Raw genomic sequence first — 26,375 nt, 5'->3', positions numbered from 1 at the left:
TTGAAGTGCTTTGGCAGGGTTGATGGATTGCGGGAGAGCTGAGAAACCTCAGAGATCCCCTCTGATGCCACACTAACTGGGAGAGGGTCTGAGTACTAGGAGGTGCATTAGTTCTATCTTATTACTTTCTTTTTTCCATTAGTAAATAACATTTCCCATTACCAGTTTGCTTAGGACATTGAACGACATGTACAGTACACAAATAAGAGCTCTGAATTTCTTTTGTCATTAATTTCAGTTTCACCCCTCTCTCAAAATATCATTGATTTATCCACTTGAGAGTCTCGTCCCTTTTGTGGAGCATCTTACTTGCTGATGAAAGAGGTAACCAGCATAAATAATCCTAAGTGGACTTTTGGAAGAATGGCAAGCAGAGAGGCCCAGTGGAGCCCCAGCCTTGCCGCTTTCTTCATCTGCACCAGGAACCTGTTCTTGATTTTCCCCAGGGGCCTCAGCCCAGTTCCTGGGTCATCCCAGGCCCACAGCAAGGGCACTGAATCCAGCCCAGCATTGCTCTCTGCAGCTCAGCACCCAGCCACACTCTTGGTTAGTCTGCCCAGAGGCAGTGCCCTGATTCTGTTAATTGGGCTCTTGCCTCATTCCCAAGCCTGAGGTCCTCTGTGGGTACTACTGTTCCTAAGTTCCTGCCTGGCAGCCTGTCTTGAGCCCCAGATTTTTCCTAGGAGTGAAGAAGCCTTTCCCATGCCAGGCTCCCACTCGGAATTGGAACACTGCCTCAGGCCCGAGGTTTCTGATTGGAGCTTAGCCACTAGGGGACAGACTCCATGGAGCCAGCTTCCTGTCTGGATTTCCAAGTATCGCCTGCCCCATGGCTGGACTCTAACTGCTTGTTGGGAACATTTCTGCTTCTGTCTTATGGCCTTTCTCTCCTTCCCCCTTGGCCAACTGCTCCTCTGAGCTGTAAGCAGAAATTGCTGTGAGCTTCAATTGCCTGGTAGATTAAAATTCCTTTGCAAGCACCTGCAGTGTCATCAGCTCCCCAAGCACAGATTTTCACCCCAGTGGGTGGGCCCAATGCTATGTCCTAAGCCCTCTGGATCATGCCTAAGTAATGGGATGTGCTCTACAATTCAGTGATATGGCCATGGCTTTACACAATTGGTGGGTTCTGGAAAAGTTCTGTTTAAATCTATGCTTGGCAAATGAAGTCCTCGTAAATATTCTAGAGATACTGTTTCAAAGTATCCTATTCTAATCCCTTTACAAAAAGTGAGTAGCAGCCGGGCATGGTGGCTGACACCTGTCATCCCAGCACTTTGGGAGACAGAGGTGGGTGGATGGCTTTTGCTCAGGGTTCAAGACCAGCCTGGGCAACATGTTTTTTGTCTTTACAAAAAACAAGAACAAAAATTAGTTGGGCATGGTGGCTCTTGCCTGTAGTCCCAACTGCTTGAGAGGCTGAGGTGGCAGGATCCCTTGGGCCTACGAGATTGAGGGTGCAGTGAGCCATGATTGCACCTCTGCACTCCAGCCTGGGTGACAGAGCGAGACCCTGTCTCAAAAAAAAAAAAAAAGTGAGTAGCAATATGATGTTGTGTGAAGTATATCATATATAAGACTTGAGAGTTTTAGCTTTCGCAGATTGTGATCTTGGACAAATCATTACACAGTCATCCAGTAACTTTTTTCTCACCTGAGAAACAATGAAGGTAACTTAGTAACTTCTAAGGCCCAGTCTAATAGTCTCTGATTGTTAATAATAGCACCCTAACTTGTATTGTTTTGTATATTCAAATTTTTAGGTTAAAAGTTCTCAAAATTAAGTACACTGACATGAAGCTTCTGCCTAGGGACCATCTCTTTTGGATTTTGTTTTTATAGGTTGTCCTTAATGACCTGGAATTGTTATAACAGCTGTCAACTGAGGTAAAATTCACAGAAGGGGAGCTGCCTTACCTCCAGAGAGGAGCTTTTAATTTCCTATTTTTGGAAATAACAGAAAGCAAAGAGGACTCTTCTGAAAGGGAAACAACAGGCCACCCCAAGGCACTGGGAGAACAGACCCGATGCTGAATGGGGATATTTGAGAGCAAGTCCTCTGAGAAGCAGAGACAGCATCAGCCTGCTCTTTTCTTCTGTAATTAATGGGGAGTCCCTGGATCTTTGTATTAGACCCTTTAATCTAAGGGTTGCTAAATGTTTTACAAACATTAATTAATTCAATTAGACTTTGCACCACCACCTTGAGGCAGGTAATTCCTCTTTGGGATATCGCATCTTTGCTTGCTACCACAGACTATTTTAGAGCAGATTAGGATAATTAATACTAAAGGTAAAGCCTTGAGTTTAGATAAAGTTCTATAACTAAAGGTCTCAAGTACTTTACAAATAGCAGATTTGTGTAATGAGGACTGAGGAGGAAGACTGAGTCAGCTTATTGCCAATGATGACAAGGCAGAGATATTGCACTTGTTTCAGGTTCCTCTCCGTGGTAAAGACACATGACCTTGAACAGCTCTTTGTGACCTCTTTATGACTCAGTTCCTACAGCCTTCAAATGGGAGCAATGATATTACTCACCTCCCTACTTCACAGAGATGTTGCAAAAAACAATATTTGTAATATGCTGTGAGTTCTCAGATGAAAGATGGAAATTAACATATAATGAAACGTTATTACCATTTATCATCACAAAACCTAAATGGGCCAGACAAGTGAAGCATCAGCATCCCCACGGTCCTGGCAGAGAAACCGGTCCTGCCGTTTTTCCATTGGACATCTATTCTAGACAATCACAGAGGTTGAGAACTGCTCAGAGCAACAGGCATGCTCCTAAGATAATCAAAAGCAAACCGAGATGCCAGATCAGCAGAGGTAGCTAAGTATTTGTCCTTTTTATTTTCTGTTCTCATTCTTATTTGGGAGAGAGTATTTGAGAAAAAATGAGTTCAGGGAGAGAATCAGAGAATGAACGAAGGTACTTTTCCTTTTGGACATTCCTCTCAATTCTGAGATATCAATGTATGTGTATAATTTGTAGCCCCCAGAATGGGCAGTGTGCGAGCCCTCATCTGTGCTGTTGCTCTCCGTCTCCTTGGTTAATAATGCTTTCCTTTACCACCTGTATTTATCTAGACAAGCATAAAACTCCTATCCTTGTGAGGGTTTCCTGGCCTAACTCCCTACTTGAAGTTCCTCTGTCACTCTTGTGTAATTAGCATATTATATGGAATTTATATTTTGGTGTTGGTCTTGTTTCTTAATGGACTTAACTTTTCTGGGGCATAATTTATTAAATCTCTATTCTTCATCTATTACAGATCTGGGCATACTGAAGTTAATCAAACTAGTGCTAAGTGAATGAGTGAATGGAATCCTTCAGGAAAATGTCAAGATTAGAATTCAGACCACACCAAATCCTCATCTGCCATTCTTACTACGCCACATCACAACCCGTGAGGCACATAGAGTATAGAATAGAAATATTGAACAGGCACAATTAAGGAAAGGGAGGGTGAATTCAAGAACAACTTTTCAAACAATGTTCCAAAGAGAAATAGAAGACTTAACTTAGAAGGTTAAAACTGTCTACATAAATACAGTATTGCATAGAAGGACTGAGTCGCTTTGGCACCTGATTCCTATAATATGAGAGTACAGGCTGATCAGGAACAGTAGGGATATTTATGGAGTTCAGTTTGCCTTCCATGTTATTGTCACGCTGTGCACTAAGCTCAGACTCAGACCTGGCATTCAGGACCTCCATGCATGGCGTTGGTCCATATTTCCCTGCCACATGTCACTCCCCTCTTCTTCCTTCATGCAGCCCATGCTGCAGTGAGGCTGATGGGCTTGCTCTGACCATGACCATGTGTTTCTCCCTCTGATGATTCCCTTGCTTCAAATGCTCTTTCCTGCGGCCTTACTCTTTGTCCGAGCCTCAGCATCTTCACCTGTTGAAGCCTTTTTTGTCTCTTTCCAAGGCCTTTCTCAAAATGCTTCCTTCACAGAGAGGCTTTTCTGGTCATATAAATGCAAACCTCTTTGCAGAGCACTTTGGATGTGCCAAATAAATATGTAGAAGAGGTATTAGTCCAGGAACTGGGATCACGGATTGGGAGAGCTGCATTGCCTAGGTCCGAATACTCATTCTGTCACTTACTAATGGTTTGAATGTAGGCAAATTACTTAATGTCTGCACCTGTGTCAAATAAGAATGACCAGAATAGTATCAACCACAGAGGCTTCTGTCAGGATTGTGTGCAACAGTGAGTGTAAACTGTTTAGAATTGTGCCTCATATCTGGAAGTGTTCTGTAAATGTTCTCTTTGCTTTCCCACACAACCTAGCCCTGTTTCTGGTTATGGTTATGTTTGTAGACCAAAAGCACTAAATGAGGGTGAGTGCTGTCCATAAGCAGTGTTGCCATCGATAAAATCTAGATGTTTAACCAATAGAACTCCCAAGGAACCTGAGGAAACTCTCTCACTACTGGAGTCCTCAGCTCTACTGAACCAGGTTTGTGGAAAATAATTTTCCATGGACATCTGATTTTTATAAAAGCTTTTAATGTTCGTAAGGACTTACATATTTTCCTGTTCAAGTTTAGCTTAAATATTGTAGCAGCATGACCTGATTTATTTGATGGGGTAAGTTTGTGTACAGTTTCTCCTCTAGCTGTTAATCAGTTACACACTCATCTCAATCCCACAAGGGTGCAAGAGTTGCCAAGTGCATTCAGGAACCCAGCCAAAAGGAAACTGCAAATATTGCCAGTGATAAACAGGAGAATGAATTACTTCTTTCTCACCTGCCCAAGAGCACTGATATAGTTTCACCACGTCACATACTAACACTCCTCAACCTCCATCAGTTGAGATGAAATTTGGAATATGCTTGTTTTATATTTTTTCTGTACTAAATATACAATTACTGCCTAGTAAGGCTGTTAAATGTCCAGTTAGGTTTTTTTGAGGTATAATTTTTTGTTGAGGTATGATTTTTAAATTTGTTATATCTCTTCATTGAGATATAATTCACATTTCATAAAATTCACCCTTTTAAAGTATACAGTTCAGTGAGGTTTAGTATGTTCACAAGTTTGTGAAGCCATCAGTAGTTCTAGAACATTTTTATTACCACCCCCCATAAACCTTACTCCTTACATTTTGACCTTGTGATAAAATGTTAATTTTATTTTCATTTATTTGGTTAAATTGTGCTAGCAAATTTGTGAAACCAAGAGAACTACACATATATATACGCACACACACATACACACACACGTACATATATATTTTGTAATTACTATTACAATGGGTTTACTTAGCTTACTTTTTATGTTTATCCTATACTTTACTATTTGCTCAAGGTTTTACACATACAACATACTCACACATACACACACACACATGCACACATTGGTCTTGGTCACATTAGGGTTATTTGGGTCAGGTTGGAGATATCATTGCCAATGTAGCTTGAGGGAGAGACAGTGGACATGGTGAAGGTAAAAATAACTATCTTTTGTGGAACACCTATTATTTCCCAGGCACTCTTTCTTAAAAGTCTGTTTTAGGATGTAAGTTCTATTATCATCATCTTTATGTTACATGTGAGGAAATAGAGGAGAATGGAGTTTGTATAACTTGTTATATCCCAAGGTAGCACAACGACCACCTAGTACAGTCCAAATTTGAACTCAGGCCTTCCAAATTTAGTGTATATGCCCTCAGCCACTATGTCCTAACACCTACTGTTCAAATGCACATTTAGTTTAATAATCCTAACAGCACTTGATCAGTGCCGTACAATGTACTTTCACAATGATCTCATTCCATTCTCTCAAAAGTCCTGTCGGGTGGTACCAGATGAGAAGAGCCGGTTCCTATAGTTAAATGATCACACAGCAAGGCCAGTGCAGACAAGCAGCTGGAATACAGGTATTTTGCCAGAGCTAGGGTAGGGGTGTGTTTCTCTACACCACATTGGGACTTCTGACAGTTTTCTTAGACTTCTGTTCCAGCTCTTATAATAACAATCCACTTTCTATCATATTTGTTTGGATGTTTGAATCCTTACATCAACACGAGGGTAGCAAATATGACTTAACTTTTTTAGGTAGTCCCTGTGCTCAGGCACTGTTTATTGAATAAATGTGTAAACAAATTAAAAAAGAGTCTGGCCATATAGTCATTTGAATATTTTATTTCTAGACTTCCTTAAGTGTTGAACCTTCAATATTTTAGTGAAAGGAGACTACATAGACTAGTTTGATGATACCTTTGTTCTTTTTCTACATGTGTTTCAAAAAAGTAAACTTAATTTCACATACACTTTAAATATAATTTTTTTTTGCATATACAAGGAAATGTGATTACAAATACCTTTTGAAGAGGATTAGTGATAATCTGTACCTTTTGTAAGCAAAATGAATGAGAGTACTATTAGAAACCTGTGGACTGAAGCTTTCATTCATCAAAGAAAATCTGCAGCTCTGTGGGCTTCCGCTCAACCCAATTCCTTAGGTCCTCTGAATAAAGCAGTGACCTGGGAGTTCTTGCACCCGCTCCTCGCTCCTGAGAAGGGTCCTGCCAACTCTGTATTGTCCTGTTGGATTTGCAGTCAGAAGTCTGAGGCTGGCAGGCACTGGGCAGGCAATGAGTTCTTTCCCTGTAAGTTGGGCACAAAAAGATCGGCATGGGAGCAGCCTCCTTTGAGACAGCTGCTCTGAGAGAACGCAATAAGCAGGGAGCAGCCAGCAATTCCTCCTAGCAGAGGGCGACTCGTGGGAGGAGTTCAGTTTGCCAAGTATTGTCATTTGTTGAGAGAAGGTGTGTGCTCAAGGAGGAGTTTTATCCTGGAGGATCATTAACTCTTTTAGTCAGCTGAGGAGCTGCAGTGGCTCGGCGAGTTGGAGTTCATCCTGGAAGCGTCTGCCCGACAAGGTCAGGGAGGAGGTGTGGAATAACTTTTTCATGGGACACTTTGAGAAGGGCCAGCACGCTCTGCTCAATGAAGGAGAAGAGAATGAGATGGTAAGATTCTAGCCACATTCCCTTCTTCCCATCCCACTTCTCAGCCTGCGAGACACACACACACACACACACACACACACACACACACGCACACATGCACGCATCACACACACACAGACTTCTCTAAAATTTCACTCTGGTATTACACGAGAAAAGGTCATGTTTGAGAAATCTCTCTATCCTGTAAATATAACCTCTGACAGCAGAAATTTGCTAGAATGAAAATATGGTATTCGTCTTGTCAAGAATGTTTTCTTTTTAAAGAAAACAGAGAGGGAGAGAAGCACCATGCACTTTATGATTCTTGTTTGAGCCTCATTGGTATAGCCAGTTCTGTTCAAAACACCTAACAATTTTAGGAAATCCCTAATGTGAGGAGCAGTGTATTCCCTGATACGAAGAAGCAGAAGTTCAGCAGTGAAGCAGAAGTGCAGCTGGGTCTTTGACCTTCTCTTCTCACATGTCTTGTTCACCGAGTCTGTTGGACAGGGAAGACATGCAATATTAACAATTATCAGCCTACACACATTTCTGTTTTCTTCTAGAATTTTACTTTTGTGGCTTCCTCATTATAGAGATTGGTTACAGAAAACTTTCGGTAGTTCAGTATCTCTTTGATTTGAGATGTGCTTCTATCTTGAGAACTATAGGAAAATCAAAGATGACTTTCATGCTCAGGATGAATTTAAAACTGTATTTCTCAATTACAATGTAATCAAGAGAGAGTTAGAAATGTGTACTTCTGTTTAATAAGGTCTTTCTGCTAATTGTGTAAGCATAGTCTTTTATGCCAGTAATGATGTAATTAAAATGTTAAAATGTGACGCTCTCATTCCATAATAGCATTTAATCTTCCTGGAATTAATATGTAAATAACAAACCTGAAAGATATTTACTTAAAATGTTTTCTTAGTTAATTGCTTTAGCCCTGACTATTACATTCTTTGTTCCTAAACTGGTCTTTCAAGTCTAATCTGCTTACCTGTTCCTATAGCAACAACATTTTTTGGACTTTCAAGAGTAGATCCCTTCTGCTATCAAAGCTGAAAAAATTATAAAGAAGTAAAATGTACATTAATTCAGGTGCCTTTCTTAACCATATCCTTTACTTCATTCAGATTTGACTGCCAAATGAATTGCCTTCAGCCCCTCCACAAATGTCACCAGAAATGGCTTGCTAGCCCACATTGGATATCATCTTTGTTTCTTTAAAGAGTTTTCTTTAGGAAGTGAATATCTCATTACTCTCGATATTAAGTTGAAAAGTTTATCTTCATCTTGAATACTCTTCACCAGAAGGCAGGGGCTCCTTCCTCTGAAACATTTTTTTTTCTCTCTCTCATTTAGAATTACACTCACTCTTTTCCAGTAAACCCCTTTCTGCTCTCGGATAATTTGTTTTTCAAGTCTCAATAGGAATCATTTATTTTCCAGAAGACATTCATGGTTGTAGGGAAACTGTTACCTCTTCCCTAGCATACATATTCCACCAAAGCAATTTAGTTAACAGTTCATCTTCATAACGGCACCATCAGATACATGGAGAACTCCACGTAGTTTTGTATGCAGCTGAAAGCCCAGTTAGGAGAGGCCCTTTAATATGGAAAGGGACACTGTGTTTTCTGGTAGGCAGTCATTGGGCCAGTAGTCTCAGCAGAGGTGCAGCAATTAGTATGCACTCCTGAGCTCTCCATCCTCTTCTGCCTACAGAAACCTGGCCACCTGCCTGTTGCTGTGTCTGACACTCTGTTCCTTTTTAACTCACTCCTCCATCCCTTGCCCAGAGCAGTAAACTTTAAAAATTACCAAGCTATATAGATAGTCTACATATTTTGTAGTGATTTTTAGTATACACAGCATTTTCTTGGCCACTAGCTAATTTAGTTTTCCTCACAACCCTATGAGGTAGATACTGTGATTCTAACTTTAAAGATGAGGAAATTGATGCACACAGACTTTCCCTAAGGTTGCATCAACCAGTAAGTCCAGGAGCTGAGGCACCGCACAGGTTAGTTTAAGTTGACAGCTCTTTTGTCTCTGGACCTGAACATAGCCCACTGATACCTTTTCCAGTTCTTCCAGAGAACATTCCACTCTTAACAGAACACATTCCCTTCCTTCATAAAACAAAGCTAAGGAGAACATCAACATCCAGTCTTCTTAGATTCCCCAGCATCTGTTCTGTTATAGATAATTTGAGTTTCTTTTTTCTTCTAGATAATTCGAGTATCTTAAATAAGTCTGTCTTCTCTGACTTCCAAGTCCAGAAATGTGTCACACCAAAGTGTTTAGTTTCATGCTTTATAATATACTTTACTTGAACCTTTGCAAACATAATTTCTCTTGTGGTAGAAATTACTTCAAATTTCAAGAGAAAACAACATGCTAGTGTTTAGACCTCATGTCAAATAAAGAAGAATATTCTGAGGCCTAAAGATGCCTGGGATTATCTTCCATTTTGGAGTTAAAAAACCAAAAACAGGCTGGGCATGGTGGCTCGTGCCTGTAATCCCAGCACTTTGGGAGGCCGAGGCGGGCGGATCACGAAGTCAAGAGATTGAGACCATCCTGGCCAACATGGTGAAACCCCATCTCTACTAAAAACACAAAAATTAGCTGGGCAGGGTGGCGTGCACCTGTAGTCCCAGCTACTTGGGAGGCTGAGGCAGGAGAATGGCATGAACCTGGGAGGCGGAGGTTGCAGTGAGCCAAGATCGCGCCATGGCACTCCAGCCTGGCAACAGAGCGAGACTCTGTCTCAAAAATAAGTAAATAGATAAAAATAAATAAATAAACAAATAACAAACCAAAAGCAAACAGGAACTAAAGAGCAACCCTAGGTGACCTGAAAATAATATCTTTAACTGCGAAATGAGACAGGACCCAAAGGTAGAAAGAAGCTTTTGGAGGGAGAAGGAAGGAAAGGTGAGAAAGTGGCCTTCAGGGAAGGTTCACCTAAATGACTGCCTCAGAAAGGCTTCGAGGAGGAAACGCCGGGAGAGCACTGGGACAGGACGGGAGGCCTGGCTCTCACCGGCCTTGGGCCAGCCGCTTGCCTGCTCTAGCCTCAGTTTTTATACCTGTAAAATAGGAGTGGTCCTTCTTACCCCTACCAGACTCACAGAGCTCTCATGAAGATCCGTGGAGATAATCCATATAAACATGTTTTGAGAAGTATACAGTTCTGGTGAGGTGTGAGCTGCTATCATCTAAATAAAGGTAAAAAGCCAAGGGCTTAGCAATTAACCAATTGAATAAATACTATCCCACAAAAATGAGGCCGTCTCTTGCCATTCAGTTATACCAAAAGGAATATGTAATTTTTTTTTCTTTTTTTTACACGGAGTCTTGCTCTGTTGCCAGGCTGGAGTGCAGTGGCGTGATCTCGGCTCACTGCAACCTCTGCCTCCTGGGTTCAAGTGTTTCTCCTGCTTCAGCCTCCCGAGTAGCTGGGACTACAGCTGCATGCCACCATGCCTGGCTAATTTTTTGTATTTTTAGAAGAGATGGTGTTTCACCGTGTTGGCCAGGATGGTCTTAATCTCTTGACCTTGTGATCCACCTGCCTCAGCCTCCCAAAGTGCTGGGATTATGGGCATGAGCCACCACACCTGGCCAGGAATATGTACTTTTATTCATAGGCCGTAGAGACCACTTATAAATGGAGAGGAGCTGGATTATCTTCTACTTACCTTGTGCATACGTTGGGAAAACACCTACCTTTTTCAGCTTCCTTATTTGTAAAGTGAGAGTATGAGAATGTCTGGGAGCACAAATCTCTTTGAGTCCTGACGTTTTGTATTTCTATTTTGAAGGAGTTTAGAACCATTTCCTTATACCATGACTGAACAAAGGTATCATGGCTTAATTGAGTCTAACATTGCTCTTTAGTTACACCTTAACACAATCAGTCTTTTGGGGAAATGTTTTGTTCCAGTGAGACTTTTAAAAAGTAACGTTCCCTGATATTTTTCTCTAGGCCTTAACAAATAAGGCAAAAAATAAAAAATAAAAAACCTTTGAATTCTTTTCTGATTATAAAGGTAACATATGTTTATTGTAAAAATATTGAAATGACAAATAAGGATCTAAAGAATGAAGTAAATATGCTTCATGAGTTTACCACCAGACATGTCAATAAAAAATGCAGGCTGCGCGCCATGGCTCACGCCTGTAATCCCAGCACTTTGGGAGGCTGAGGCGTGCAGATTGCTTGAGCCCAGGAGTTCCAGACCAGCCTGGGCAACATAGTGAAACCCTGTCTATAAAAATACAAAAAAATTATCTGGATGTGGTGGTATCCACCTGTAGTCCCAGCTACTTGAGAGGGTTAGGTGGGAAGCTCGCTTTGGTCCAGGAGGTTGAGGCTGCAGTGAGCTGAGATCATATCAGTGCACTCCAGCCTGGGGAATAGAGTGAGACTCCGTCTCAAAAAAAAAAAAAATACCTAAAATTCACCATTTATAACTATTTTGCTCTATCTTCATACTTATCTATGCTTTTGAGATTATTTGCACCTAATTTATCTGTATCATGGAAATACGAGGTAGTGGTATTACACAGCATGGTGCAATTGTATTTCTTCCCATTTCTTTCCTACTCCTAATTCAGTGACATCACATTGGTAGCTTGAAATAAATAATGTTGGTGGTATTTATGCCACAGAAATCTGTGAATACTACAACGGGACTTCCACCCTGCCCCACCTGAAGGCCATTTGTTAAATACTTACCAGCACATCACTGAACATATTATTGCCTCATAATTTCCCTTTTCCCTGCTACATGTTGAAAAACAACATGAATATTGTTTTTGGATATTATCCGTTTGTTTGCATCATGGCAAAACAAGATTATTCCATTGATTTAAAAATTCTATTCTTAAAAAATATACATATACTTAGAAATATGTATTTTTTTAATGTTAGTTTTTTTTGGAGAAAGGGTCTCTGTCTGGGTTGGAGTGCAAGGGTGTGATCATAGCTCACCGCACCCTCAACCTCCCAGGCACAGGTGATCCTCCCACATCAGCCTCCTGAGTAGCTGGGACCACGGGCGCATGCCACCATGCCTGGCTAATTTTCCAGTATTTTATGTAGAGACGGGGTTTCACCATGTTGCCCAGGCTGGTCTGAAACTCCTGGACCCAAGAGATCCACCTGCCTTGGCCTCCCAGAGTGCTGGAATTATAAGCGTGAGCATCCACACCTGGCCAATATATATTTTTTAACAAAAATGGAGTGATTCTATCTCTACTTTAAAAAAAATTAGACTTTCCATTATACTTACAAATGCTTTATGGATCTCTCTCTCTCTCTGTGTCTATATATATATATATATATTTGATAATTATAGTGTCACATAACTATTTCAATGTTCAAGTTGTGTTTGGATGAATTGTGCTGTATTAGCAGGTTTCCCATGTTGCACAGGTATTATTTCTAATTTTTTTTTTGCTGTGATGAACAACTTTGTACTTAGATATTTATTTTTCAGATTACTTCCTTAAGATAAAGGCCTAGAATTATTATTACTGCCTCAAAGGGGACATGCATTTTAAATTTGGATTAACACATCATGCCAAATTACCCTTCAGAAGTTATAGTTGTACCAATTTATACTCGGATTAGCAATCTTTTTTGAGAATACTTGCTTTCTCCTCCATTCATGCTGACATTGAAAATTATCAGTCTTTTTAACTTTGGCTCATTCAGTATACAAAACTGATATTCTGTGGTTGTATTATTTTTACATTTCCTTGATTTGAAGTTGAACACATCTTTGTATGTTTATTGGCATTTATATGTTTTCAACTAGAATCTCTTAATTTTGTAACTGATATTATACCAACCAGTAGTGGGTAACTAAAAACTAGTAGTGGAAAAGCACGGTAAACTCTTTTTGGACTTCCATGTCATTTCGGAGAACCTAGTAATGGGCACATAATGTGGCAGCAGGGTGGTGTGTGGTCGTTACCACATTGGAAGTCCTGTCATGCCTTCAGCAGGAGCTAGGAACATTTTTTTCCACCAATTACTTGGCTCACTTTGATAGCTGATGTTCATCTTTTCTTCTCTAACACCCGGGAGCAAAAGCACCTCCCCCACCTCAATAGCCACTTGTTTATTATGCTCCATGAGCACCTCTGAGTCGGTTGCCAATGTTAACTAGTGAACCCACAGATCTCATAGTGGGGGAATTGTGTTCGGGCTGAGACATTTTGTCATTTGAAATGTTCAGGAAGCTGGGCCACTGGCCAAGTCTAACGTCTTTATTCTCAATTCGTTGCTGCAGAACTCCCATGAAGTCAACTCATCTTCGATATAAATTTTAGAGGAGTGAAATTTAATTGCTTCTTGAAGACAGGGACCCTGCTCAATTAACATTTTCTTGGCTTATCCCTTCCCCTTCCCATTACACCCAGAATTTAACACAGTACCTGGCACAAAAACTCTGGGCATGATAGCGTAATTGCAAGCTCTATTAACTGTAATTTTGCATTCTGAGAACAGGGATGCAGGAGGTCTCAAAAGTAGGAGTGGTTTGAGTAATTTAAAAATAAACCTAGAAAATGTTATGTTATTTATTTGGAGTGGTCAATGGTCAATAGTCTCAGGATTTTATCAATTAGTCCCCCTCTCCCCCAAGAATAACAAAAGCTTATTCTTCAGAGTTAATTAGCCATACTACACTATTTTTCTATGAGATACTTTATCTTTTCATCCATTCATGTATAAACCCAACAAATATTTAAGAAACCTCTACTTTTTGCCAGGAGTCCTCTGTGCTAACCAAGGAGGATTTTGAAAGAATAGCAAATAGCTTCTGTTTTCAAGCAGCTCACAATCGAGTGGCAGTGCTGAGTACATAATTTGCAAGACCCAGTGCAAAGTGAAAACGAGGTGTCCCTTGTTCAACAATTATTAAGAATTTCAGGATGGTGATAGCAGAGCATTAAGCCAAGTATAGGGACCTTCTGAGCGTAGGGCCCTTCTGAGTGTGGGCCCTGTGTGACCACACAGGTTGTGTGCCCATGAAGTTGTCCCTGCAAGTTAGGAACCCAGGGGTACAAATATAATGAAAGTGTGATATAATAGGTATCATATTGAGAGCTATGCATACAGAACTGTGGGAACACAGAAGAAGGAACAATTTAGTCAAAGAAAACTTCAAGGGGAAAGATGACATTTCATTTGCCTGGAGGGTGGAGTATGATTTTGAAGAACTTTATAAGGCATTCTAATGAGTATCCTTTCCAATGATTCTCAAATATTGATCTATAGAATCAGGTGGGGGAATACACACCAAATAGATTCCTAGGTGCCATTCTAGACCTACTGAATTAGAATCTTTGATGGTGGAGCTGGATTTGGTCAGAATGATTGTGATGCCAGCCTGGATGACACAATGTGGAAGCCACTGGAAGTTTTGAAGCAGAGAGTAATATGGTAGGATACTTTAAAGGATGTTACATCGTGGAGTGAGCAAAGTTGGTTGGAAGAGAGAACAGTGAGGAGGTATTTGAAATAGTCCAGGTGAGAGGAATAGGACTAAACTATATAGTCTTGTCAGACAAGATGCTGAGTAAAAAATGGATTTAATAGATATTTAAATGATAGAATTAAGAAGACTTCATAATCCAAAGACTGGGAAGTAAGAAAGAAGAGGTAACAGGATGAGTAGTTATTAAGGATGTCTCTAAGGTTCTTAGCTTGTCCAGTGAGGAAAGATGATAATGCCATTTAATCCCCAAAGGAAAAGTAGGAGCAAGCCGAGAGTAGGGATGGCAATAGTAAGAGCAAATACTTATATGGTGATTGATCTGAGCCAAGTTCTGGACTAAGAACTTTACACATAGTAATTTATTTAATCCTCTCAGCAACCCACTAAGGAACTGTCATCTCTCTTTTATGAATACGAAAATTTAGGCATAGGGAGGTTAAGTGACATTACCAGGTTTGTTTGGCAAAGTAAATGGCAGGCCATGGCTTAAGTCCTTGCCTTAAATAATGGTTTGTTGCCTCTTGTTTTTGTTAAATTTTGGATGTGCTACTTTAGTTGCTGATGGTAGAAAAAACATTAGGGTGTAATTAAAAGATACACATTAGGAGCCTGGAGACCAACATTGTTGTGTTGGCTCTAACATTATTTATTCTTACAACCGTGCAGCACTTCACCTCTCTTTAACACTGGCCTATTTACGAGGTGGAGATAATGTTACCAAAACACCAGGGTTTCAGTCTAGGTCCTGCTGCTGGCTGCATAGAAAGCCAATCACTGAGACAACAAGTATTGCCAGGGAAGATGACTTTCATTTGGGTGCTGCAGCTGAGAAGATGGGAGATCAGTCTCAAATCCATATCCTGACTGACTACAATTGGGGTTTATGTAGCAGGAAAGGAATGTAACTACATTGGGTAAACAGGAATTAGGGAGTGGTAAGGAAATCATGAGGAATGAGGGACCTGGTTTCTCACTGTCTGAATGTGATGATCTGGTGAGTTTCAGTTCCTTGATACTATTCAGGAGTCCTGAGGGTGGGTTTCCTAAGGGAGGGCCAAATGTAAGTTTCAATCTTCAAGACCTGAGTCAATTTTAATATTTTTATTTTAAAAGACTATAAAGATCACTTCTATGAGACAATTGGGCCAGTTTCAATAATAATACCTTACTGGATTGAACCGAGGCTCAATACAGATGATTTCTTGGGGTCCTTGCCAAAACACACACACACACACACACACACACACACAATTTAAACATTTTGAAAACAGATAAAACCGCTGTGAAACATCTTAAGAAATTTAAGTAATACTCATTTTTTTTTCAAAGTGCTGTGAGTTTTTTGGTCAAGGAAAGAAAAAGCATATCTGGAAACATTAAATCAAATGGGAACTGGAAATTTATGGCAGTTGTGTGTCAACTACTCATAAATAACGAAATAAGGAGTAAATCTATTGGCAAATGATTAACCAATGCTGAACCGTATAGGGTCCTCAGGCCCATGGAAGACAGAGCACAGGAACTTGAGTTGGCACTTTGGCGAGGGAGTTGGTCATTTGCCAATGGATCCAGAAGAGATTCATTTTGGGTGCCCATTTCAAGGCTTTGTGAAGACTAGACAGAGTAGGTTGACTTGACAAATTGGCTCATAGCTACTTCTGAGTGCCCTTCTTATAAACCTTGGTAAGCTGCCTGAAACCACAGGCTGGGTAGAGTTGAAAGGCATCTCAGAACACCATCTCCTCAACTTTTCCCTCAGCCTAAGGCTATTCTTGTGGACAGTGAGTACAGCTGTACCTGAAATGGCCCCTCAGAAAAAGAACAGAGAGGAGGCCCAAATGTCCTGAATGCTTTCCAGAGAAATGTAATGTCCTCAGGCCAGGACACTCTGATTTCAGTGGGTACACATGCAGGGCCCTGGCTAAAACTGTAATCACTTCAGCATTTCCAGAATCTGTTGCCTTCTTGGGGGAACTATGGCTGAAGGATTTTGAAACTCTGGTACTTGAGTTTCAGAATCAGTACTTAGAAGACAATATTGTGAAAAATGATTCATGTTTTGAGGCCAGTTCTAAAACAAAACTATCCAAGAATGAAGTTTGGGTAGATGGAGAGATCTGAGACTATCTTATTTCATGTTTATATTTAACATGTCACATTGACTTTATTTGATATATTTCTGATGAGATGAATTGAAAAATGTGTGCATATATTATGAGTTTCTCTCTTCTCTCCTGACTCAAGTGGGTTGTTAACCTCAATCTTACAAAAGGAGGCACTGAGAAACTATATAATATACCCAAATCTGGCATCTCAGAAGCAACAAAAACAGAAATTAAGCATAGGCAGATTGACTTCAAACCTTCTGCTCATATCTAAGTGTACTTTATGCTTTTGATGTAGCCTGTTATTACCAGTACAAGTACTAGTACTGCTACATAAGCCCCACACAGTACTTATTAGTTTAGCAGTTATTTTATACTTTGGGCTTATTTTGAACTTGTGAGAAGCAAAACCTCCAGATCCCTTTTTGTACAAGTCTTAAATCTCTGATATTTTGGGCTTAGAAGTGATTAGGATCACAGGTGTTGAAATCAAATCATCTGGATACTCCTTCACTTTTTAGTCATCTATGCATTCCTATATTGTAGAAGTGGTCTCTCTTTGTGCTCCTGTTTCTCTCCCAGTGGTATCCTCCTGGGCTTATGACTCAGTGCTAGGCTTGTAGTAGAGGTAGACAGGGTTATCTGTTGCACTTGTCCAGACTTAGTCTTAGGCAATCCCTTTGTATCTTAGCTTCAGGGAGTAGTGCTTTGTCAATATTCATATTCTCCCTCTCTGTGGCAGCCAAATCTGTCTTATACTTGTAGTTTTCTTAGGTGAGAGTTTCTTGCTTCTCCACTAGCTATTAATTTCATTTGATTTTAAGGTAGAATCCTGGTTTCAGAATAGTGAATGGTAAAAGTTTTTGCCTTTATCCTTCATCCAGCTTCAATTGAATTTTGCTTGCGTCCTGGCAGATGGTTTCTTACTTAGAAGTAATTGGCCTTTGTCAATTACTATCTCATTCCAGAAGCTTAAATAGTAGGAGAGAAGAGTCCAGAGAGGTAAGAGGGAAGTTGAGCCTGTCTCCTGGAGCCATTAGTTACCTCCTTCAGACCTATGCTGCCAAAGGGAGCTCTCTCTGATGTCCTCCTCTGCCCCCAGTCTGTCTGATGAACACCAACTGATGCTTGGGAAGAAGAGTTTCTGAGTGGATGCCAGCCTCTTTCTGAGTCTCAGACCTTTAGATATTCAAGCTAAACTGATGCTGTAGTCCAAACTTGGACTTTATAAATTTGTTAAAATTTTAGCTCATTTCTTCTTATCACTCGTATGGCCAACATCACTTTCATGAGATGCAAAAGGTAAAAACATTGTTTTAACCTGTTTCTTTTTGGAAGAACTTGTTCTTTGGAATTTGGTTTACTTGATTTCCTTGAAACTTTAGCTATCTGATGAGTTCAAGAAAATTTATGACTTTGTGGGTTATCTCTATTTTTTCCTGGTTGTTGGGGGAGTGTGATGTTCTTTGTAGCATTCTACATTCAGAAGCAAAAATCCTCAAGAGAGACTTTTGAAAATCAGATAAAGTGTGTGTTAATGATTGTCCTAACCAGTTGGTTAAGATCGGCTATCAAAAGACTATATGAGGTTGGTTTGGCAAGACTAGTTTAGTGTTGCTTACGTACTCTTAGTGATTTCTGCATTCTTTTCCATGTGCCCATTTGCAATGGAGTTGTTTGCTTCTTATAAAAGTTCAAGTTCCTTATAGTTTCTGGATATTAGACCTCTGTCAGATAGACTGCAGACATTTTCATTCAGTCTGTAAATTGTCTGTTCACTCCGATGATGGTTTCTTTTGTTGTGCAGAAGCTCTTTAGCTTAATTAGATCCCATTTATGAATTTTTGCTTTTGTTGCAATTGCTTTTGAAGTTTTTGTCATGAAATCTTTGCCTGTGCCTATGTTTTGAATAGTATTGCCTAGATTTTCTTCTAGGCTTTTTTTTTTTTTTTTTTTTTTTTGAGATGGAGTCTTGCTCTGTCGCCCAGGCTGGAGTGCAGTGGTGCGATCTCAGCTCACTACAAGCTCCGCCTCCCGGGTTCACGCCATTCTCCTGCCTCAGCCTCCCCAGTAGCTGGGACTACAGGCATCCACCACCACGCCCGGCTAATTTTTGTTGTATTTTTTAGTAGAGACAGGGTTTCACCATGTTAGCCAGGATGGTCTCGATCTCCTGACCTTGTGATCCGCCCGCCTCGGCCTCCCAAAGTGCTGGGATTACAGGCGTGAGCCACCGTGCCTGGCCTCTTCTAGGTTTTTTATAGTTTTGGGTTTTACCTTTAAGTCTTTAATCCATATTGAGTTAATTTTTGTATAAGGTGTAAGGACAGGGTCCAGTTTCAATTTTCTGCATATGGCTAGCCAGTTTTCCCAGCACCATTTATTAAATAGGGAATCCCTTCCCCATTGCTTGTTTTTGTCAGGTTTGTCAAAGATCAGGTGGATGTAGATGTGTGGTGTACTTTCTGAGATCTCTATTCTGTTTCATTGGTCTATGTGTCTGTTTTTGTACCAGTACCATGCTGTTTTGGTTACTGTAGACTTGTAGTATAGTTTGAAGTCAGGTAGCCTGATGCCTCCAGCTTTGTTCTTTTTGCTTAGGATTGTCTTGGCTATGGGAACTCTTTTTTTGGGGGGTACCATATAAATTTTAAAGTAGTTTTTTTCAAATTCTATGAAGAATGTCAATGGTAGTTTAATGGGAATAGCATTGAATCTATAAATTACTTTGGGCAGTGTGGCCATTTTCACGATATTGATTCTTCCTATCCATGAGCATGGAATGTTTTTCCATTTGTTTGTGTCCTCTCTCATTTCCTTGAGCAGTTTTCTAATTCTCCTTGAAGAGATTCTTCACTTCCCTTGTTAGCTGTATTCCGAAGTACTTTATTCTCTTTGTAGCAATTGTGAATGGGAGTTAGTGATTTGGCTTTCTGCTGGTCTAGTGTTGGTGTATAGGAATGCTTTTGATTTTTGCACATTGATTTTGTAACCTGAGACTTTGCTGAAGTTGTTTATTAGGTTAAGAAGCTTTTGGGCTGACGTGATGGGGTTTTCTAGATATAGGATCATGCCATCTGCAAGCAGAGACAGTATGACTTCCTCTTTTCCTATTCGAATACGCTTTATTTCTTTCTCTTGCCTGATTGCCATGGACACAACTTCCAAGCTGGGTTTTATTGTTATACTTCACAAGGAGCCCTCTGATAACTCTAGGATTACACATCCCCAGGTACCACTTCAGTGGAAAAAAGAACTTGCCTTTCTTTCAATAGTCTTAGCCAAATACTCTTCCTTCTCACTGGCTCTGACTGAATCATTTTTGCTTTTTAAATTTATTTGTGTGGCCATTGGAATACTATGCTTGTTTTCACATGCCCTCTCCTAGAGTTGGGGTCAGAGTCAACTCTGCATGAAGCACATCAGCTGCAAATAGTGAAGGGTGTAGTTTGCCAGAAGAATATTGGGGTATTGGATACTGTTACTTGGAGTGAGAAAAATGGGGTGGGGTAGTCCAAACAAACAAACAAACAAACAAAGAAACAGAATTTCCAATCTGATGGTCAATATATAATTGGTGAACTAACTGAAAAAATAGTATTTACAGTTTTCAGGTCCCTGAAGGTGATTTTTTTCTTTTTTTGTCAGAGATAATATCTCTGTGAAATAATCTGTAAGCAGGTTAATAATCTGTGATCAATAATCACAGATAAATAATCTGTGATCAATAATCACAGATAAATAATCTGTGATCAATAATCACAGATAAATAATCTGTGATCAATAATCACAGATAAATAATCTGTGATCAATAATCACAGATAAATAATCTGTGATCAATAATCACAGATAAATAATCTGTGATCAATAATCACAGATAAATAATCTGTGATCAGATAATATCTTTGTAAAATAATCTGTGAGCAGGTAGAAAATGGCTTTTCAAAAAACATACTGTTTATTGTTCTGATTTTAAAAGTGAAACATGTTCAATGAATAAAATGTATAAAATATAGAAAATTATAATGTAAAAGAAGAATCACAATGATGCCGTCACCCGCGGCAAATACCATTAGTATTTTGCTTGATGTATTTACTTTCCAGTCTTATTTTGTTTGTGTTCCACCTTTTTTTTCAATTAAATTTAACATCATACTGCATGATTTTATGTTGTTTCTCTTCATATGTAATTATGTATATTTCCCTCATATTATTAAAATACTTAATAAACATTCTTTTAATGGCTATATAATAGTATTTAATAATTGCCCTACTGATATACATTGATTGCCTTCTATTTGGCATTACTAGTAATATTGCAGTGAATATTTCTGTGTATAAATCTTGTCTTGTGTTTTGTATAAGCTAGAAGGGTTTTTTGTTTTTTTTTTTTTGGCAGAGAGCCTTAGTGACCTAAAATCCTACCCTTTGGAGGTCTACACATTTGTGAGGCCAGTTTGATTTTAATACTCCTCTCAGGAGTAAAGATCTAAGGTGGAGCTCATCTCTTCATTAGTGGCTCCGTTGTCATGAGGGATGCGGTTTGGAGACATAGAATTGCCATATTTGCCATTCACCATCACGGAGAAGTATGAGGAAGAACTCTGTGACAGACAAGTCATGAAGCCTCTCTTTGTTCAAGGAATTTCCAAGAAAGGCAGTATGTTCATTTAAAGGATCAATTATGACCAAGCAGAACATGTTACAGGGTGAATAGGGCTCTAGCAGCAAACTGCGGGGCTTCATATTTCATTTCAGAAATTTCCCATGTACCTTCTCCCTGCTGTTCCTACCCTATTAGGAATAAATAAAAGTGAAAATTCCTCTTACCTTGGTGTCGAATTCTATCTTCTGTGGTCACAGTGGTAGTACTTGTTCTTTAATAAAAGCTTGATTGTGGAGGCTTTCAACCTTATGGGGAGATACATCCAATTATCTTCCTTCTGAACTATTATACAAGGTCTCAGTGCAGGAAAAAAATTAATTTTGAGTTTTAACAACATTGAAATAATTGCCCACAGAGTGTCCATGTATAAAGTAAGTGGCCAACTGAAAATAGCAAAAGAATACGCAAATATGCCTAATAATAATAATAGTTAATATGTATTGACTAACTACTACGTCCTATACCCATTGCTAAGCATTTTCATGTGATACTTTATTTTCGATTCACAATAACCCCATTAGGTAGGCACTATCACTACAGGTGCAAAGACTAACTGTTTCTGTTGTGTTCCATGGTGAGCAGGTATGTGCAACCCCATCTCCAAAGTCTCAGGGTGCTGAGAGGCTGAAGAAAGAAGCTGACAAATCTGGTTTCTCAGAAAGAAACATTTAATAGGGAGTTAGGCACGGAAGCGATGTCTTAGGCAGCTGTGAGGTGGTGGATTCTTGAGCCCTCCAGAAAGTATTCTTTCTCCAGCCAGGTTTTAGGGTAGAGCATGTATCCTGTCTCAAACCCTCTTGTGAAACTCATGGCCACTGGGAAATTAGATAAGCATCTTTATGAGAAGTTGTCCATGCCACAGGCATAGTTTCTTGACCTTGCTGCAGGAACGCCTTGGTAGATAGGAGTCAAACATTGGCCATTGTGATGGTTTTGCTTCAAGATGGTGTTACTCTTGCCATGAACAGGTTGCTTTCCTACATGTTGTTTCTTGATGGCAGAGGTCTGCAAACTATGGCCCGTGGGGACATATGGCCCACTGACTATTTTTGTAAACTTTCGTTGAAAAATAGCCACCTATGGCCGGGCATGATGGCTCACGGCTGTAATCCCAGCACTTTGGGAGGCCAAGGTGGGTGGATCACCTGAGGTTGGGAGTTCAAGACTAGCCTGACCAACATGCAGAAACCCTGTCTCTACTAAAAATACAAAATTAGCTGGGCATGGTGGCACATGCCTGTAATCCCAGCTACTAGGGAGACTGAGGCAGGAGAATTGCTTGAACCTGGGAGGCGGAGGAGGCCGTGCTCCAGCTTGGGGCACAAGACCGAAACTCCATCTCAAAAAAAAAAAAAAAAAAAGAAAAAACAAGGAAAAGAAAGAAAAATAGCCACCTCCATTTGTCTGCATATTGCTTCTGCCTCCTTTTGCAGCAGATCTGAATAGTTGTGAGAGACAATATGGCCCACATAGCTTAAAACATTTTCTATCTGGGACATTACAGAAAATGTTGATTCCTGCTCATTTCCTTTTTGGTCTCATATTATTAATATTGTTATTATTATTATTAACCTTTCCTTTATTGCCCCTAGTAAAATGTTACTTACTAGAATTGTCCAAGTGCTTTCATCCACAAGTGCTGAAAGGGCCTGGGCTGAGTGGCACTGAAGGATTTGCACAGGCTGTCAGTGAAGTCAGTAGATATTTACAAGCTGCTATGGCCCTGTTTAAAGCCTAGGGTTTTTTTTTTTAATGTGGATTCTTCCATTAACAATAAAGTTTGTGTGAGGAGCTTTCCCTTGCCTGCCCTCTGTTTTTTCCATCTCTAAAATAGATGTAGATCTCTAGGATCTGTCTGATTTGGTTACTCACCTGTCTTCATTTTGAGGTCACATGGACCTTTACACAACCAGCACAAACATTTTTGTCCAGACCTGTAAGAAGTTTCACTTGCTGGAAATAGTGCAGCCATTTATAACCAAGAGCCAATGGATCCTTAGGCTTTCAAAAGTGTTGGATTTCAGATATAAAAAATCACCTGGAGATACCTACTCCAGCTCATTTATTTCTTAAAAAAGATATTCGGAGATCCATATGCACTTGTAAGAAATAATACAGGGAGATTCTGAGTACCCTTTACCCAGTTTCCCCCATTGGCAATGTCTTACAAAACTATAGTACAGTATCACAATTAGTATAGTGACATTGATACAGTCAAGACACAGAATGTTTCCATCACCACGAGGAAACTTCATTTTGTTTTTTTTATAGCTACATCTCTTTCCTTCCCACCTGTATCTCCTCCTTAAGCCCCAGCAAACATGCATCTACTCTCTATTTCTATAATTTTGTTGTTTTAAGAATATTTCATGAATGTAATTATATAGGACATAACCTTTAACACTGGCTTTTTTTTTTTCCCAGCATAATCCTTTGGAAATTGACCCAGGTTGTTTTGTGTATCGATAGTTTGTTCCTTCTTATTCCTGAGTAGTATTCCATGGTGCTGTGGTTGATTTAACTATTCACTCATTGCAGGACATCTTCTCAGCTGTTTCCAGGTGTGGTTTACAGATGTTTTCTCTCATTCAGTAGCTTTTCTTTTCCTCTTCTCAGCAGGCTCTTTCACAAAGCAAAGTTTTAATTTTGACAAAGTCCAATTTGTCAATTTTTCCTTTTATGGATAACATTTTTCAGGTCTTTTGCTCCTAAGATGTTTTCAAGTCTAGGAACTCTTTGCCTAGCCAGACGTCCTGAGATTTTCTCCAACATTTTTTCTTAAAGTTTTATGTTTTATTTAAATGTGTGATCCATTATGAGTTAATATTTGTGTAAGATATAAGACTTAAGTTGAGGGCATTTTTGCCTATGGATATCCAATTACTTGATGGCCATTTGTTGAAAATTCTATTTTTTCTTGCTTTTGCATATGTGTCAAAAATCAGTTGGGTGTATCTGTGTATGTCTGTTTCTCAGTTTTCTCTTCTATTTCATTAGTCTATGTGCCAATGCCATACAGTCTTGATTATGGTACAGTTATATGATAAGTATTGAAATCAGGTGGACTGATTGTTTTCACTTCGTTATTTTTCAAAAGTGTCTTAGCTATTATAATTTATTGACTTTTTAATATAAATTTTAGCATTATCCTGTTTATATACAGAAAAATCTTACTGGGATTTTGATAGGTATTGCATTGGATCTGGATATCAATTTGACAAAAATTAAAATCTTTTCTATGTTTAGCTTTCCAAACCGTAAACATGGTGTCTCTCTCTGTTTAGATCTTCCTTCATTTTTCTCATAAGCCTTTTATAGTTTTTGGCATATAAGTTCTGTAGGTGTTTTGTTAAATTTACATGTATTTCATTTCTTTGGAGTGATTGTAGTAGTATTTTTAATTTCAGTACCCATATGTTTACTACCAGGATATAGAAATATAATTAATTTTTGTATGTCTACGTCGTATCCTGTAACTGCTAAAATCACTCATTAATTCTAGAAGATAGTTTTTGGTAGATTTTTGGGTATTTTCTACAGAGAAATGACATATGTAAACAGAGTAAGTTTTATTTCTGTATGCCTTTTATTTCCTTTTCTTGTCTAGTTATAAATTCTAGAACAATGTTGAGTAAGAGTGGTGAGAGTGAACATTCTTGTCTTGTTCCTGATATTATGGGGAATAAATTTAGTTTTTCACCATTACATATGTTACTGTAAGTTTTTAAAAATGCTCCTTATTAAGTTGAAAGAATTCTCTTTTATTTATATTTTTGAGAGTTTTAAAATCATGAATGGGTGTGAATTTATCAAATGTTTTTTCTACTTTGGTGTGACCATGTGACTTTTCTTCTTTAGTCTGTTAACATGGTGATCTGCTAAATCAATGATGATTAATTTTTGCGTGTGTGTGGCTGAAGTAGTTTTGCATCCCTGAATTAAACCCTACTTAGTAATGGCTTATAAGTGTTTTAATATGTTACTGAATTATATTTGCTAAGCATTTTGTTAAGGAAATTTGCTTCTATATTCCTGAGGGATGTTGGTCTATACTTTTTGTTTTTTTACTGTCTTTGTCTTATTTTATTATCAGGGTAATGCTAGCTTTATAAATTGAATTGGAAAATAGTCCATCCTCTTCTACTTTCTGGAGGAGATTGCATAGTAACAATATTATTTTTTCTTTAAATGTTTGGTAGACTTTTTTTTCAGTGGAACTGTATAGGCCCAGAGATTTCTTCTTTGAAAATTTAGGAAGTACAAATTCAATTTTCTTAATAGTAATAGGATTAATCAGATTATCTATTTCACATTGAGTGGAAGTTGTAATAGTCTGTGTTTTTCAAGCAATTCGTTTATTTTATCTAAGTTGTCAAATTTATATGTGTAGAGTTGTTCATATTTCCTTATTCTTTTCTTGTTTTTAAATTTTCCAATATTGATGATTTGTCTCTTCTCTCTTTTTTTTTTCTCAGTCTTGCCAGTGGTTTGTCAATATTACTGATCTTTTTAAAGAACCAGCTATTTGTTTTGATTTTCTATTCACAATTTCATTGATTTCTGTTTTTATCTTTATTATTTTCTTTCTTCTGCTCACCTTGGGCTATTTTGCTTTTCTTCTAGGTTCTTGAGAGGGGAACTTAGATTATTGTATTGGAAACTTTATTTTTTCTAATATATGCAGTTAGTGCTATAAATTTCAGTTTCAGCACTGCTTTGAGTGTGTTCCACAAATTTTGATATACCGTGCCTTTGTTTTCATTCAATTTAATGTATTTTTTTGTTTTTTTATCTTGAGACTTCCCCTGTCACCCATGAATTATTCAAAAGTGTGTTGTTTAGTTTCCAATGGTTTGGAGAGTTTCTTGTTAAATTTCTGTTATCGATTTCCAGTTCTATTCCGGTTGGAGAAGATGTTATATGACCTTAATTAATTCTTTTAAATTAGTTGAGGTCTGCTTTGTGGCCCAGGATATGGTCCATCTTAATGTATGTTCCATGAGAACTTGAAAAGACTGTATGTTCTGTTATTGTTGGCTAGATTCTTCAATAAATATCAATTAAGTTCTGTTGGTTGATGATGTTCTTTACGTCTTCTATATCC

At 38.9% G+C, this 26,375-nt stretch overlaps 1 protein-coding gene and 1 long non-coding RNA gene across 2 annotated transcripts in view; one reads left to right on the top strand and one right to left on the bottom strand.

The window, feature by feature from the left end:
* Positions 1 to 6,152: 6,152 nt before the first annotated feature.
* Positions 6,153 to 8,337, bottom strand: LOC109026421 (uncharacterized). Its single transcript, XR_002005453.3, has 3 exons — positions 8,244 to 8,337; positions 7,981 to 8,041; positions 6,153 to 7,476 (listed from the first exon to the last, which is right to left on the bottom strand). It is a non-coding gene; the product is annotated as an uncharacterized lncRNA (long non-coding RNA).
* ATP13A4 (ATPase 13A4) overlaps positions 6,711 to 26,375 on the top strand; it is a 154,956-nt gene continuing 135,291 nt past the window's right edge. Inside the window, exon 1 of the mRNA XM_004038221.5 lies at positions 6,711 to 6,998. Coding sequence (XP_004038269.3) covers positions 6,939 to 6,998 — 60 coding nt within the window. The 5' untranslated portion in view covers positions 6,711 to 6,938. The remainder of the gene's footprint in view (positions 6,999 to 26,375) is intronic.

This window comes from Gorilla gorilla, chromosome 2 (assembly GCF_029281585.2).
Source record: "Gorilla gorilla gorilla isolate KB3781 chromosome 2, NHGRI_mGorGor1-v2.1_pri, whole genome shotgun sequence".
NCBI classification, from domain to species: Eukaryota; Metazoa; Chordata; class Mammalia; order Primates; family Hominidae; genus Gorilla; species Gorilla gorilla.
This window is presented reverse-complemented; position numbering and strand designations above follow the sequence as displayed.